The 13,488-nt window shown below is 38.1% G+C and overlaps 1 protein-coding gene across 1 annotated transcript in view; it reads right to left on the bottom strand.

The window, feature by feature from the left end:
- Nucleotides 1-13,488, bottom strand: part of TXLNG (taxilin gamma) — a 56,751-nt gene that overhangs the window by 35,794 nt on the left and 7,469 nt on the right. The window contains exons 2-3 of the mRNA XM_074967411.1: nucleotides 9,866-10,175; nucleotides 8,984-9,075 (exon numbers count right to left, since the gene is read on the bottom strand). Of these exons, the coding sequence (XP_074823512.1) occupies nucleotides 8,984-9,075; nucleotides 9,866-10,175 (402 nt within the window). The remainder of the gene's footprint in view (nucleotides 1-8,983; nucleotides 9,076-9,865; nucleotides 10,176-13,488) is intronic.

Below are 13,488 nucleotides of genomic sequence, written 5' to 3'. Positions count from 1 at the left end.
GCCAGTTGGCTGTAATGTATTTCTTTCCTTGAATATGTAGAAATCTGCTGGATTGGAGATTTTGCTTCATTCAGGAAGCATCAGAACGTGGACTACCCTTTGCAAGGATGACCACCCCTTCCCACCCTCCTTATTGACGGAGGCCACTGAACTGGTGATTTCTGTCATGATTACAGGGAGTTGCTCACTCATAGGAGAAAGCCAAGTCAGAGCAAATTGCACAAGTTCTAATCAATTTTTATCATTTCCTCTCCTGCAATATTCAAATTCCCTGTATTTAATTAATCTCTGCGTGAGCTCCCTATCCCCAGAGGCTGGCATCTATGTTGGTTTAGAAACTGTAAGAAAATCCCTTCTTGAAACAAGGTGTGCTGAGCCACCATCTTAGAGAGACTATTAGTCTAAGAAACTGGACTCTCCAGATGGGACGAATTAAGATGTGAAAGAGATAGACTGGACCACTAATGGATCACATGTACAGACTAAAGGTTTTAAGATACAGATCTGACCTAAAAAATGGGGTGTAGAGGGAGGTCATCTTTCTACATTGCTTTAGCTTTAAGTCATTATTTTTGCAGTTTTTATAAAAGCATTTTTAAATTATCTGCTCACTTTCCAGCCTCAGCTAGCAAGTCATTTCCAGAGCTGTGCTGTCAATAATCCTGGTGCAGGAATAAAGTTGTTGTTACAGAATGTTATGACTAAGATTGGACGAAGATTTTTGAATAAGGCTGGTTACAAACGGATTAGCAAATTAATAATAAAAAAAAGTCTTGTTGATTTAAGGATATTTCCTTTGTATATTTTGACATTGACAATTTGTCAGTTGGTTTAAAGCTTTAAGTTTTTGAATCTCAATGAACCTCCTCCCCATAATTCCCCACAACTGAAAATTGTAATGGATATAAATAAGCTTAAAATCCATAATCTCTCAACAGTGAAAAAGTAGATTTTTATCAATCTAAAATACTTAAAAATAAACATCCACATAATCAAATATATAAAAATTAAATTCTGCAAAGCCTAGGTATGACAATATACACAACCATAATGCTGTTTTCACCTCCATTCATAGCACAGGTAACATAATGGAGACTTTACATGGGTTTTTATGCCATCCACGTTTCTTTTCATTACCACTTAGTATCTTTTGTTTCTTCAAGTAGTTGTAGATTTAAAAAAAAAAAATATACATTTTCAAATCTACTTTCAGTTAATGTCTCTACTTCTGTCCTGTTGCAGTTAACTCACATGATTAACAAAATAAAATTCATCATGATTAAAAAAATTAATCGCAATTAATCGCAATTTTAATCGCACTGTTAAACAGTAAAATGTTAACTGAAATTAAATATTTTGGATATTTTTCTACGTTTTCAAATATATTGATTTCAATTACAACACCGAATACAGAGTGTACACTGCTCACTTTATATTATTTTTTTATTACAAATATTAGCACTGTAAAAATGATAAAACAAAACAGTATTTTTCAATTCACCTCATACAATTACTGTAGTGCAATCTTTGTCGTGAAAGTGCAACTTACAAATGTAGAATTTTTGTTGTTGTTACATAACTGCACTCAAAAACAAAATACTGCAAAACTTTAGCACCTACAATTCCACTCAGTCCTACTTCTTGTTCAGCCAATCACTAAGACAAACAAGTTTGTTTACATGTATGAGAGATAATGTTGTCCACGTCTTATTTACAATGTCACCAGAAAGTGAGAACAGGTATTCGCATGGGACTTTTGTAGCCGGCATTGCAAGGTATTTACATGCCAGATATGCTAAACATTCATATGTCCCTTCATGCTTCGGCCACCATTCCAGAGGACATGCTTCCATTCAGATGACGCTCGTTAAAAAAATAATGCGTTAATTAAGTTTGTGACTGAACTCCTTGGGGAAGATTTGTATGTCTCCAGGTCTGTTTTACCTGCATTCTGCCATATTTCATGTTATAGTAGTCTTGGATAATGCCTCAGCACATGTTGTTCATTTTAAGAACATTTTCGCTACATATGTAACGAAACGCAAAGAAGGTACCAATGTGAGATTTCTAAAGATAGCTACAGCACTAGACCCAAGGTCTAAGAATCTAAAGTGCCTTCCAAAATCTAAGAGGGATGAGGTGAGGAGCATGCTTTTAGAAGTCTTAAAAGAGCAACACTCCGATGCAGAAACTACAGAACACGAACCACCAAAAAAGAAAATCAACCTTCTGCTAGTAGCATCCGACTCCGATGATGAAAATGAACACGTGTCAGTCCACGCTGCTTTGGACTGTGATTGAGCAGAACCCCTCATCAACATGGATGTGTGTCCTCTGGAATGGTGGTTGAAGCATGAAGGGACATATGAATCTTTAGCACATCTGGCATGTAAATATCTTGTGACGCCGGTTACAACAGTGCCATGCAAATGCCTGTTCTCAATTTCTGGTGACATTGTAAACAAGAAGCAGGCAGCATTATCTCATGCAAATGTAAACAACTTGTTTGTTTGAGTGATTGGCTGAACAAGAAATAGGACTGAGTGGACGTCTAGGCTCTAAAATTTTACAGCTGCAGCGGCACAGGAGCCAGCAAACAGAGCTGTAAACAGGGAAGTTTGAATGGGAGTTCGAAAGGGGAGTTTGTATTGTGGTGCTTGTTTGGGGTTTGTTTTTGCTGTGGGCGCTGGTGTTTTGGTGTGGTTTGTGTTTCCCAGATTAACAGGATTTAGGTTGGAAGGCTATGACAGATACAGAGGCAGCAGTGGGAGTGACCCATGTAGTGGAAGACACAAAGGAAGATGACTGGATGTGGAAGCTGCGGTATGTACATGATCCTGGAGGGGGTACCTGGTAAGACTTTTGTCTGCATGAAATGCCGTCTGATTAGAGCTGATGAAGGAAAAGATCCGAGGTTTGGAGATGCAGGTGGAAAGTTTGGTTGAGTTTAGGAAGGGGTTTGAGCAGATTATGGAGCAAAGACATGAGGTATCTGAAGGGAAAAACTCAGACTTGCAGATGGAAGCAGGACTGAGGAATTCTGAGCGGAGACTGGGTGAGAAAAGTAGTCAGTGGAAGCATGTGACTAAAAGAACAAGGCAGAGGAAAAGACAGGCTAGTGAAGGAAAAACAGAGCTCAAGAACAGGTTTGCAGAGTTGGAAAATGAAGAAGGGGCTCAGCAGGTAGTCACTGAAGGTGGAAGCGCAAGGAAGAAGAGAAGAGCGATTACTCCTACAGGAAAAGGGGAAGAGCCAATGGAGACTACACCAAATATGAGCCCCAGGAGGATACAGGATGGGCTGAAGAGGATTACAAGGGAGAATAGGAATGGAAGGAACTTGCAGCCAGAGGGAACAGGGGATAGACTGGAGAATAGCACTGTCACCAAGAAAAGGCAGGTCTATGTGATCGGGGACTCTCTACTGAGAAGACTAGACAGGCCTGTAACCAGAGATGATCCAGAGAATAGACGGGTGTGCTGTCTTCCAGGTGCTAAGATACGGGATGTAGACCTGAGGTTGAAAAGGCAGCAGGAAAGAATCCCCTAATTAGCCTTCATGTGGGAACAAATTATACGGATAGATTCTCGCTGGAAAGTATTAAGGGAAATTATAATAGGCTGGGGAAGATGCTTAAGGAAATCGAGGCTCCGGTGATCTTTAGTGAGATTCTGTCTTTTCCTAGAGAAGGGCAACGAAGGTGTGACAAGATTATGACTATGAACAGATGGCTTAGGCAGTAGTGCTATAAGGAGGGCTTTGGGATGTATGGCCACTGGGAGGCATTCATGGACAGAGGACAGTTCTCTCGGGATGAACTTCATCTGAGTAGGGAAGGAAACAGACTTCTAGGATGGAGGCTGGCACAACTGATTAAGAGAGCTTTAAACTAGGAATTTGGGGGAGAAGGTTGGGAGATGTCCAGGTAATCTCCATGCTGGATTTTAGCATTGAGGGGGAAGAAAACGAAGTAAGAAAGGATACAGCCGTGGGTAGGAGAATGCATATAAGGAGGAAGGGCAGTGTGGATATCAGTCTAATAGGTTATACTGGCTGTAGAATGACCGTGCCTAATAGGGTACAGAATGTGAGCGAGGCCAAACAGCAAAAATTAAGATGTTTGTACACCAATGCGAGGAGCCTAAGTAACAAAATGGAGGAACTAGAGCTACTGGTGCAGGAAGTGAAACCAGATATTATAGGGATAACAGAAACATGGTGGAATAGTAGTCATGACTGGATTACAGGTATTGAAGGGTATGTGCTGTTTAGGAAAGACAGAAATAAAGGTAAAGGTGGTGGAGTAGCATTGTATATCAATGATGAGGTAGAATGTAAAGAAATAAGAAGCGATGGAATGGATACGACAGAGTCCGTCTGGGCAAAAATTACATTGGGGAAGAAAACTACTAGAGCCTCCCCTGGGGATAGTGCTTGGGGTGTGCTATAGGCCACCAGGATCTAATTTGGATATGGAGAGAGCCCTCTTTAATGAAGTAAATATTAATGGAAACTGCGTGATCATGGGAGACTAACTTCCCAGATATAGACTGGAGGATGAGTGCTAGTAATAATAATAGGGCTCAGATTTTCCTAGATGCGATAGCTGATGGATTCCTTCATCAAGTAGTTGCTGAACCGACTACAGGGGATGCCATTTTAGATTTGGTTTTGGTGAGTAGTGAGGGCCTCATAGAAGAAATGGTTGTAGGGGACAATCTTGGTTCAAGTGATCATGAGCTAATTCAGTTCAAACTGAACGGAAGGATTAACAAAAATAAATCTGCAACTAAGGTTTTTGATTTCAAAAGGGCTGACTTTCAAAAATTAAGGAAATTAGTTAGGGAAGTGGATTGGACTGAAGAACTTACGGATCTAAAGGCAGAGGAGGCCTGAGATTACTTCAGGTCAAAGCTGCAGAAGCTATCGGAAGCCTGCATCCCAAGAAAGGGGAAAAAATTTATAGGCAGGAGTTGTAGACCAAGCTGGATGAGCAACCATCTCAGAGAGGTGATTAAGAAAAAGCAGAAAGCATACAGAGAGTGGAAGATGGGAGGGATCAGCAAGGAAAGCTATCTTATTGAGGTCAGAACATGTAGGGATAAAGTGAGACAGGCTAAAAGTCAAATAGAATTGGACCTTGCAAAGGGAATTAAAACCAATAGTAAAAGGTTCTATAACCATATAAATAAGAAGAAAACAAAAAAAGAAGAAGTGGGACCGCTAAACACGGAGGATGGAGTGGAGGTCAAGGATAATCTAGGCATGGCCCAATATCTAAACAAATACTTTGCCTCAGTCTTTAATAAGGCTAAAGAGGGTCTTAGGGATAATGGTAGCATGACAAATGGGAATGAGGATATGGAGGTAAATATTACCATATCTGAGGTAGACGCGAAACTCGAACAGCTTAATGGGACTAAATCGGGGGGCCCAGATAATCTTCATCCAAGAATATTAAAGGAATTGGCACCCGAAATTGCAAGTCCATTAGCAAGAATTTTTAATGAATCTGTAAACTCAGGGGTTGTACCGTATGATTGGAGAATTGCTAACATAGTTCCTATTTTTAAGAAAGGAAAAAAAAGTGATCCAGGTAACTATAGGCCTGTTAGTTTGATATCTATAGTATGCAAGGTCTTGGAAAAAATTCTGAAGGAGAAAGTAGTTAAGGGCATTGAGGTCAATGGTAAATGGGACAAAATACAACATGGTTTTACAAAAGGTAGATCGTGCCAAACCAACCTGATCTCCTTCTTTGAGAAAGTAACAGATTTTTTTAGACAAACGAAATGCAGTGGATCTAATTTACCTAGATTTCAGTAAGGTGTTTGATACCGTGCCACTTGGGGAATTATTAGTTAAATTGGAAAAGATGGGGCTCAATATGAAAATTGAAAGGTGGATAAGGAATTGGTTAACAGGAAGACTACAGCGGGTAGGCTGGAGGGAGGTTACCAGTGGAGTTCCTCAGGAATCAGTTTTGGGACCAATCTTATTTAATCTTTTTATTACTGACCTCGACACAAAAAGAGGGAGTGTGCTAATAAAGTTTGCGGATGATACAAAGCTGGGAGGTATTGCCAATTTAGAGAAGGACCAGGAAATCATACAGGAAGATTTGGATTACCTTGTAAACTGGAGTAACAGTAATAGGATGAAATTTAATAGTGAGAAGTGTAAGGTTATGCATTTAGGGATTAACAACAAGAATTTTAGTTATAAGCTGAGGACGCATCAATTAGAAGTAACGGAGGAGGAGAAGGACCTTGGAGTATTGGTTGATCATAGGATGACTATGAGCCGCCAATGTGATATGGCCGTGAAAAAAGCTAATGCGGTCTTGGGATGCATCAGGCGAGGTATTTCCAGTAGGGATAAGGAAGTTTTAGTACCGTTATACAAGGCACTGGTGAGACCTCACCTGGAACACTGTGTGCAGTTCTGGTCTCCCATGTTTAAGAAGGATGAATTCAAACTGGAACAGGTACAGAGAAGGGCTACTAGGATGATCCAAGGAATGGAAACCTTGTCTTATGAAAGGAGACTCAAGGAGCTTGGCTTGTTTAGCCTAACTAAAAGAAGGTTGAGGGGAGATGATATTGCTCTCTATAAATATATCCGAGGGATACATACCGGAGAGGGAGAGGAATTACTTCAGCTCAGTACCAATATGGACACAAGAACAAATGGATATAAACTGGTCATTGGGAAGTTTAGACTTGAAATTAGATGAAGGTTTCTAACCATCAGAGGAGTGAAGTTTTGGAATAGCCTTCCAAGGGAAGCAGTGGGGGCAAAAGACCTATCTGGCTTTAAGATTAAACTCGGTAAGTTTATGGAGGAGATGGTATGATGGGATAACATGATTTTGCGTAATTAATTGATCTTTAAATATTCATGGTAAATAGGCCCAATGGCCTGTGATGGGATGTTAGATGGGGTGGAATCTGAGTTACTGGCTGGTGAATCTTGCTCATATGCTCAGGATTTAGCTGATCGCCATAACTGGGGTTGGGAAGGGCAGATAGGAAGAGGCCCTGGAGGTTTTTCGCCTTCCTCTGTAGCATGGAGCACGGGTCACTTGCTGGAGGATTCTCTGCTCCTTGAAGTCTTTAAACCACGATTTGAGGACTTTAATAGCTCAGACATAGGTGAGAGGTTTTTCGCAGGAGTGGGTGGGTGAGATTCTGTGGCCTGCATTGTGCAGGAGGTCGGACTGGATGGTCATAATGATCCCTTCTGACCTTAATATCTATGAATGCAGTTTTATTTTGTACATAAATTCTACATTAGTAAGGTCGACTTTCATGATAAAGAGATTGCACTACAGTTCTTGTATCAGGTCAATTGAAAAATACTATTTTTTGTTTTTTTACAGTGCAAATATTTGTAATCAGAAAAATATAAAATGAGCAGTGTACACTTTGTATTCTGTGTTGTAACTGAAATCAATATATTTGAAAATGTAGAAAACATCCGAGATTTAAATAATTGGTACTCTATTATTGTTTATTAGTGCGATTAATTGCACAATTACTTGCAATTAAGTTTTTTAATTGCTTGACAGCCCTTGTTGAAACTCATCCAAATAGAAACCTTGCTAGCCAGTTTTATTCCTTCTCTAAGTACCAAATTATGTCAGAATACGTTGTTCTATAATAACAAATTTATTTGAGCATAAGCTTTCGTGAGCTACAGCTCACTTCATCGGATGCATTCAGTGGAAAATACAGTGGGGAGATTTATAATAATAAGATTTATAAATAATAATTTATAATAAGAATACTATACATTTATTATAATTTATTTATAATTATAATTTATAATAAGATTTATAAATCTCCCCACTGTATTTTCCACTGAATGCATCCGATGAAGTGAGCTGTAGCTCACAAAAGCTTATGCTCAAATAATTGGTTAGTTTCTAAGGTGCCACAAGTACTCCTTTTCTTTTTGCGAATACAGACTAACACGGCTGCTACTCTGAAACCTGTTCTATAATAAACACCTGTTCCCAATCACCAGTGTAGTATCCTCCCCAAATAAAAAACTATGATAGTGAACTGGCAAAGTTTTCCTTTTTTGGGGCTGGTTCTGAAAACAAGACCATATGCTTCCATTGCGATTTACAGTCATTAGAATAACAAACATTCACTTGAGGCAATGTTCTAAAACCAAGGAAGAAACTAAATCTTCAGAAGACATACTGGAGAAGAACAGAAGGTCTACCTACATTGTTCCCAATTTCCAAAAATTTTACTAGGTTGTCATTTTCTATCACTAATGGCTGAACTACATTGTATGGTCTTGGAAAGTTATAGTATGCTGAGCACATTAGAGCATGCTGCCCTGCCTCACATCCAATCCAGACACTATTTTTGTGGGATTATTTTTGTGGAAAAGATCAATCATATTCACAACTAGCTGATGTGTTCAGCAATGGAAAGTTATAATCTTCCACCATGAGACAAGTAGATATTGACAAGCTTATAAAAAATTAGAAATATTGCAGAATAGGGGCACAATGTTCTCTTAGCCCACTAGAAAAACTTTAATTACCACTGGACTACAGATGTTGATTTTATTGCTAGTAGCACTGAAATCTGTTTTATCATTGTATGTTGCAGTACTTCATTATCAGAATACTATTATAATGAAATTCCTCTTTAGATTTATAGAGCAGTTGTGGAGACATAGATAAAAGTGAAAATGACTTCAAGTGTTGAATTTTTATTTTGACTGCAACAATTTCCATCAGAAACCTGGATGTTGCAACCAATACATTCTGCTAAGGCAAGGACATAGCTGAATCAGTTAAAAACATCTTTGAATTAAAAAAATAAATAAATCTGCTGTTCTTCCATAGTTAATATGTATTTTCACATTCTTAAGGAGATGAATACCTTTCTCCAAAACCATTTTACAAGAAATAGAAATTTAGATGTACTCTTGGTATCTGTTAACTATAGATAATACTTACAAGATCAGCATATTTCTTGCAGAGAGCTGCCAACTTTTCTTCTGGAGTAGAAAGTGTGTTCAAGGCTTGCATCAATAACAGTACTTCTTTTCCTATGGATGAAAAAAAAAATTAAATACTGAAAACATGCTATGAAAGCTTTTCCTCTGAAAAGAGTTCTGTATTAATGATGAGCTAGAATGTTTTTAATGGCATGCTAGTTTAATAGCTGTATATTGTTTTACTAGAGAATGGCAACACAAGTCCCTACAAAACAACGAATTCATATAATTATCTTGCTGTGTGTAGAGTTGTATAACATGTAGGGTGGTAGTATATTTAACCCAACTGCAGTATGCACAGAGCCTTAGACCACAAGAATGCTTTGACTTTCATAAGATACAAACCAAGAAACACACTTTTGAAACCCTAGACCTAAAATTCAGATTGTTATGAAATACAGAAAAATATTCATGAGTAAAAAGTGGTCTGATATACAGTCATCTTCAGTGTATGTAACCCAAATAATGCAGCATCATAGTTTTTAAAAACCAGAAGTAAAACCGATTAGTCTATTTCCATTGATCATACTGAGTGAAATGCAAGAAGTAAAACAACTTGTGACAAGTGGATTAGATTTTAACATATTAACAGGTGAGGGACTTTTTAACATTAATTTTAACCAGTGACCTTTTAAAACATGTCTTCCCACTTCCCCCAACACACATCATGATAAGGACGACAAAATGCCATTTGGCAACAAAATTAAAGCTCCTGAGAATAACTCAGAGATTGCAAGGGTAAAATGTGAAGCCCATTTTTAAGGAAACATTAAAACTGCCATCTTTTTCAAAACATAGAACTTGCTGTAATTTAGAAGACAAACCCTAAAACAGTGCATACCTAAGGTTTTCTCTTTGTTTTTTTCAGTCTCTGGATCTTGTTCGCCATCAGGTGGCTCAGTACGGGCTTCTTCTCTCCCAGGAGTCTCCTCACGTGATTCTTGAGTACAGTACATTGAATCCACTGGCCTTCTATTTTTTGAGATATAATTTTCATCTTCCAGTGCAGCTGTACTTTCTATGCCATCACAATTGGACTGCAGATGTTGCAAAGTTGTGCCAGATTCAACGCATCTGCTGTTCACCAACTGATCCTGAGTATTCATTCTGATCTCACAAATTCCAGCTTCACCGGTTGTACCAATCATAAACTAGAAAAGGGGAAGAAGTAATCAGATCAGCTACCAAGAAAAATTTACTTGAAGTAAAAAACCTCTACTCTATTTTCAGTATGCTTAAACAAGAATCCAAAAAGCTACTGTATCATTAAGTTGAACTGCAAACTATAGTCAATATTTTTAGAAAAACTAATATTGTGTATGTGTGTGTGTGTGTGTGTGTGTACACACACACACACAAGCAATTTTGCTTTTGAAAGCAACATCTAAAGATGACCAACTTACCCCCATATATTTAAGGAGTAATGCAGGCACTACACTTGACAATAATTCTCTCATAAGAAAGTAACCTGAAAAATGTAGGTACACAGGACTCCAGCTTTTTTTTTTTTTTTAAACTCATGGAGCAGGTGAAGTAGTTACTACCTGGAGACACTCCCCAAAACACAGAGAGTTTGTCACTGAAACATCACCCTGTTAAAAATGAATCAAGCTAAGAATTATCTTCAATGGCTTGTCATTCCAAAAGTGGAGTATTAGAAGAGTTACATAGTAAAATTATATTTCCATGCTAACTTTTTATTTGTGAGAAAGCTATAGTGTTCTAGCAGCTTTGACTACAGTATTAAAATAAGGACACATTGGTGAAAGTATTTGGAATCAAATGAAAAACACTGTCAGACACAGGAAGCAGGAGTATTAAGTTAATTTTCAAGTAACAACACTCAGATAGGACCCTCAAGAAATTTAATAAATCATGAACCAGCCTACACCCTATATTCAAAATGTGACACAATGTAAAGATTACTGAAAAATCAGAAAGCCAATATATTTAACAATTTCAAAAATATGTACACCCGCATTAAAAACACAAGCTTTCTGACCTTTCAGAGTAACAGCCGTGTTAGTCTGTATTTGCAAAAAGAAAAGGAGTACTTGTGGCACCTTAGAGACTAACCAATTTATTTGAGCATAAGCTTTTGTGAGCTACAGCTCCGATGAAGTGAGCTGTAGCTCACAAAAGCTTATGCGCAGATAAATTGGTTAGTCTCTAAGGTGCCACAAGTACTCCTTTTCTTTTTTCTGACCTTTGCATCCCCAGCGTTTGAGAAGCTGTTTTTCCTAATTTAGTAAAACAAATCACAATATATAGACTCAAATGCAAGAATGCTGAACCCACACCTAGATGGTCCTTGATTACAGACGAGACTAAACTACAACACAGGTCGACGCCATCCTGTATACTCTGCAGCACCAGTAAATGCCAGCAGCAGAACTTTAGTGAAGTCTGACAGCTACTTTGTGACTCAATTTCAAAGATTAAAGATATTAACATTTCAAACAATAGTTCAAAAATGGAACAAGGACACTTACAGGAGGGAGAGGGGAAAGAGGAGGAAGAAACAGGACATTTTAATAATTTGAAGTGTTTAAAAATCCTCCTGGAAAATACATGGTGGAACAGGAATGTTATGGTTTTTGCAAAATAAAAGTAATAGAGTTCGCAAGACACACTACTAAGCTGATTAAATTAAAAAGAAATTGATATTAAAACTCATGCTACAAAAAACAGTTAAAAATATGGAGAAGGAACAAGAGTATGTGCCATTTCATCTTCAGTCACATTTCACCTTTCTGAAAATATTACAGTAGCAAAAAAAAAAAAAAAAAAAAAAAAAATCACTTATACCAATTGGCTCTGGGTTTAGAATATTAAGACACGTTACCTGTAATTCTGTGGGTAGACAATGCCATCTCTGTAATATTCATAAAAATCTGCCTCAAACGGATATGAAGTCAGAAGAATGTCAGCACCTAACTGGAAGGTAAGCTGTAGTTCTCTCTGGTGACTGGTCTATGCTTAAATCCACACTTGTGGGACATAGTTCTCTTGGTGCCATACTGAAAACCACTGTGGACCTCTGGAATTGAACAGATGGTGGCCACGCCCTTAACAATTGTAAGTCTAAATGCAACTACTATTACCGGTGAATCCTCTCATCCATGAAAAAACCAGAAATAATCAGTCACTATAATCATTTAAGGATAGACAATATCAGAGCCTGAATATTCTAACCTGTATGCTTTAATCAAGAGCCAGGCCAATACCTCGGCAAATGAATAGTTGAGACAAAATTCCTGCTTTTCATGATCATGCCATTACAACATGTATAACATACTGGCTATTCAAGGGAATCATGATTGTAAAAGTAAATCTTCTTCCAAAACCCTTTAAAACGTTTAAGTGAATTTTAGTGATGGAAAGCAAGAGTTTGACAGTAATGAAGTCTATTCTTCACAGCACAGGTACATCATGGGTAGTAGCAATACAAGTTTTCCCAAACTGTGTCTCAAACCTAACTTGACTACCAATTTTAGGGGTGAGAAATAAGCCATGGGGTACAATATGATACGGACTAACCAGCATGACATTTGCAAGGGTAAATGTATCTCCAAGTTATTATAAGGGTATGTCTACATGCAGTGTTGCACTGGTATAAACTTAAGGTGTGACTTTAAACTGATTTTAAAAGGTTTAGAAGTTGCAAAATGCGTTGTGTGCTACCCATTTTGGTTTTAAATCAGACTTATTCCAGACTAATTTGATAAGGAACATGTTTTAAGATAAGTGTCTACTCATGGGTTTGCACTGGTCTAAATAATCTGGTGCAAATTTTTCTGTAGAAAAGGCCATTTTCTTTTTTCACAAAAATGACTAGAGTTGTTCAAAGAAACATAAGCTATCATTAACAGTATGAGTCCACATATAATTCAACCTCTGCTTCCTCCTATGTCTTAAGAAAAAATATAACCTTTGGTTTTAATGATATAATATCTGTCACTGTAATTTTATGGTAAAGAGCCCTGAAAATGCCTATAATAAAAAAAAACTCCTCACAGGTCCAGTCATCAGCTATAAAAACTAGTTAAACCTCAACCACACTTCTCATAGGATGCAGCATACCGTAATATAAACCCTTTAACAATTAAGAACATAGTTATCTCGTCTATGCACATAAACCAAATCAATTTAATCCATTTCTCGTCTCAGGGCAAACAGACTGACAACGTCAGATCTACAAAATATCCTGTCAGTGGCACCTTTGACTTTGTAATGTCTAATACATTTCTGGACCACTATACAGCTCCTGTGTTCTCCGGGGCTGGGCCAGTGGCAGCTCTTGCATCCCACAGGGCTGGGCTCAGCTCCCCACGCTGGGCTTTGTGACCTGGGCTTTGTGACCTGGGTGTCAGGGTTGCAATGCCACTCCAGTTTGGCCCTCCACACCGCTGACCATGATAGAGGGGTGGCTGGGCCAAACCTGAGTACCGCTGCAATCCAGCA

The sequence above is a fragment of the Natator depressus genome, chromosome 1 (genome assembly GCF_965152275.1).
Source record: "Natator depressus isolate rNatDep1 chromosome 1, rNatDep2.hap1, whole genome shotgun sequence".
NCBI lineage: Eukaryota > Metazoa > Chordata > Testudines > Cheloniidae > Natator > Natator depressus.
Note: the sequence above shows the minus strand (reverse complement) of the source record. Positions and strands in the feature narration are given on the sequence as shown.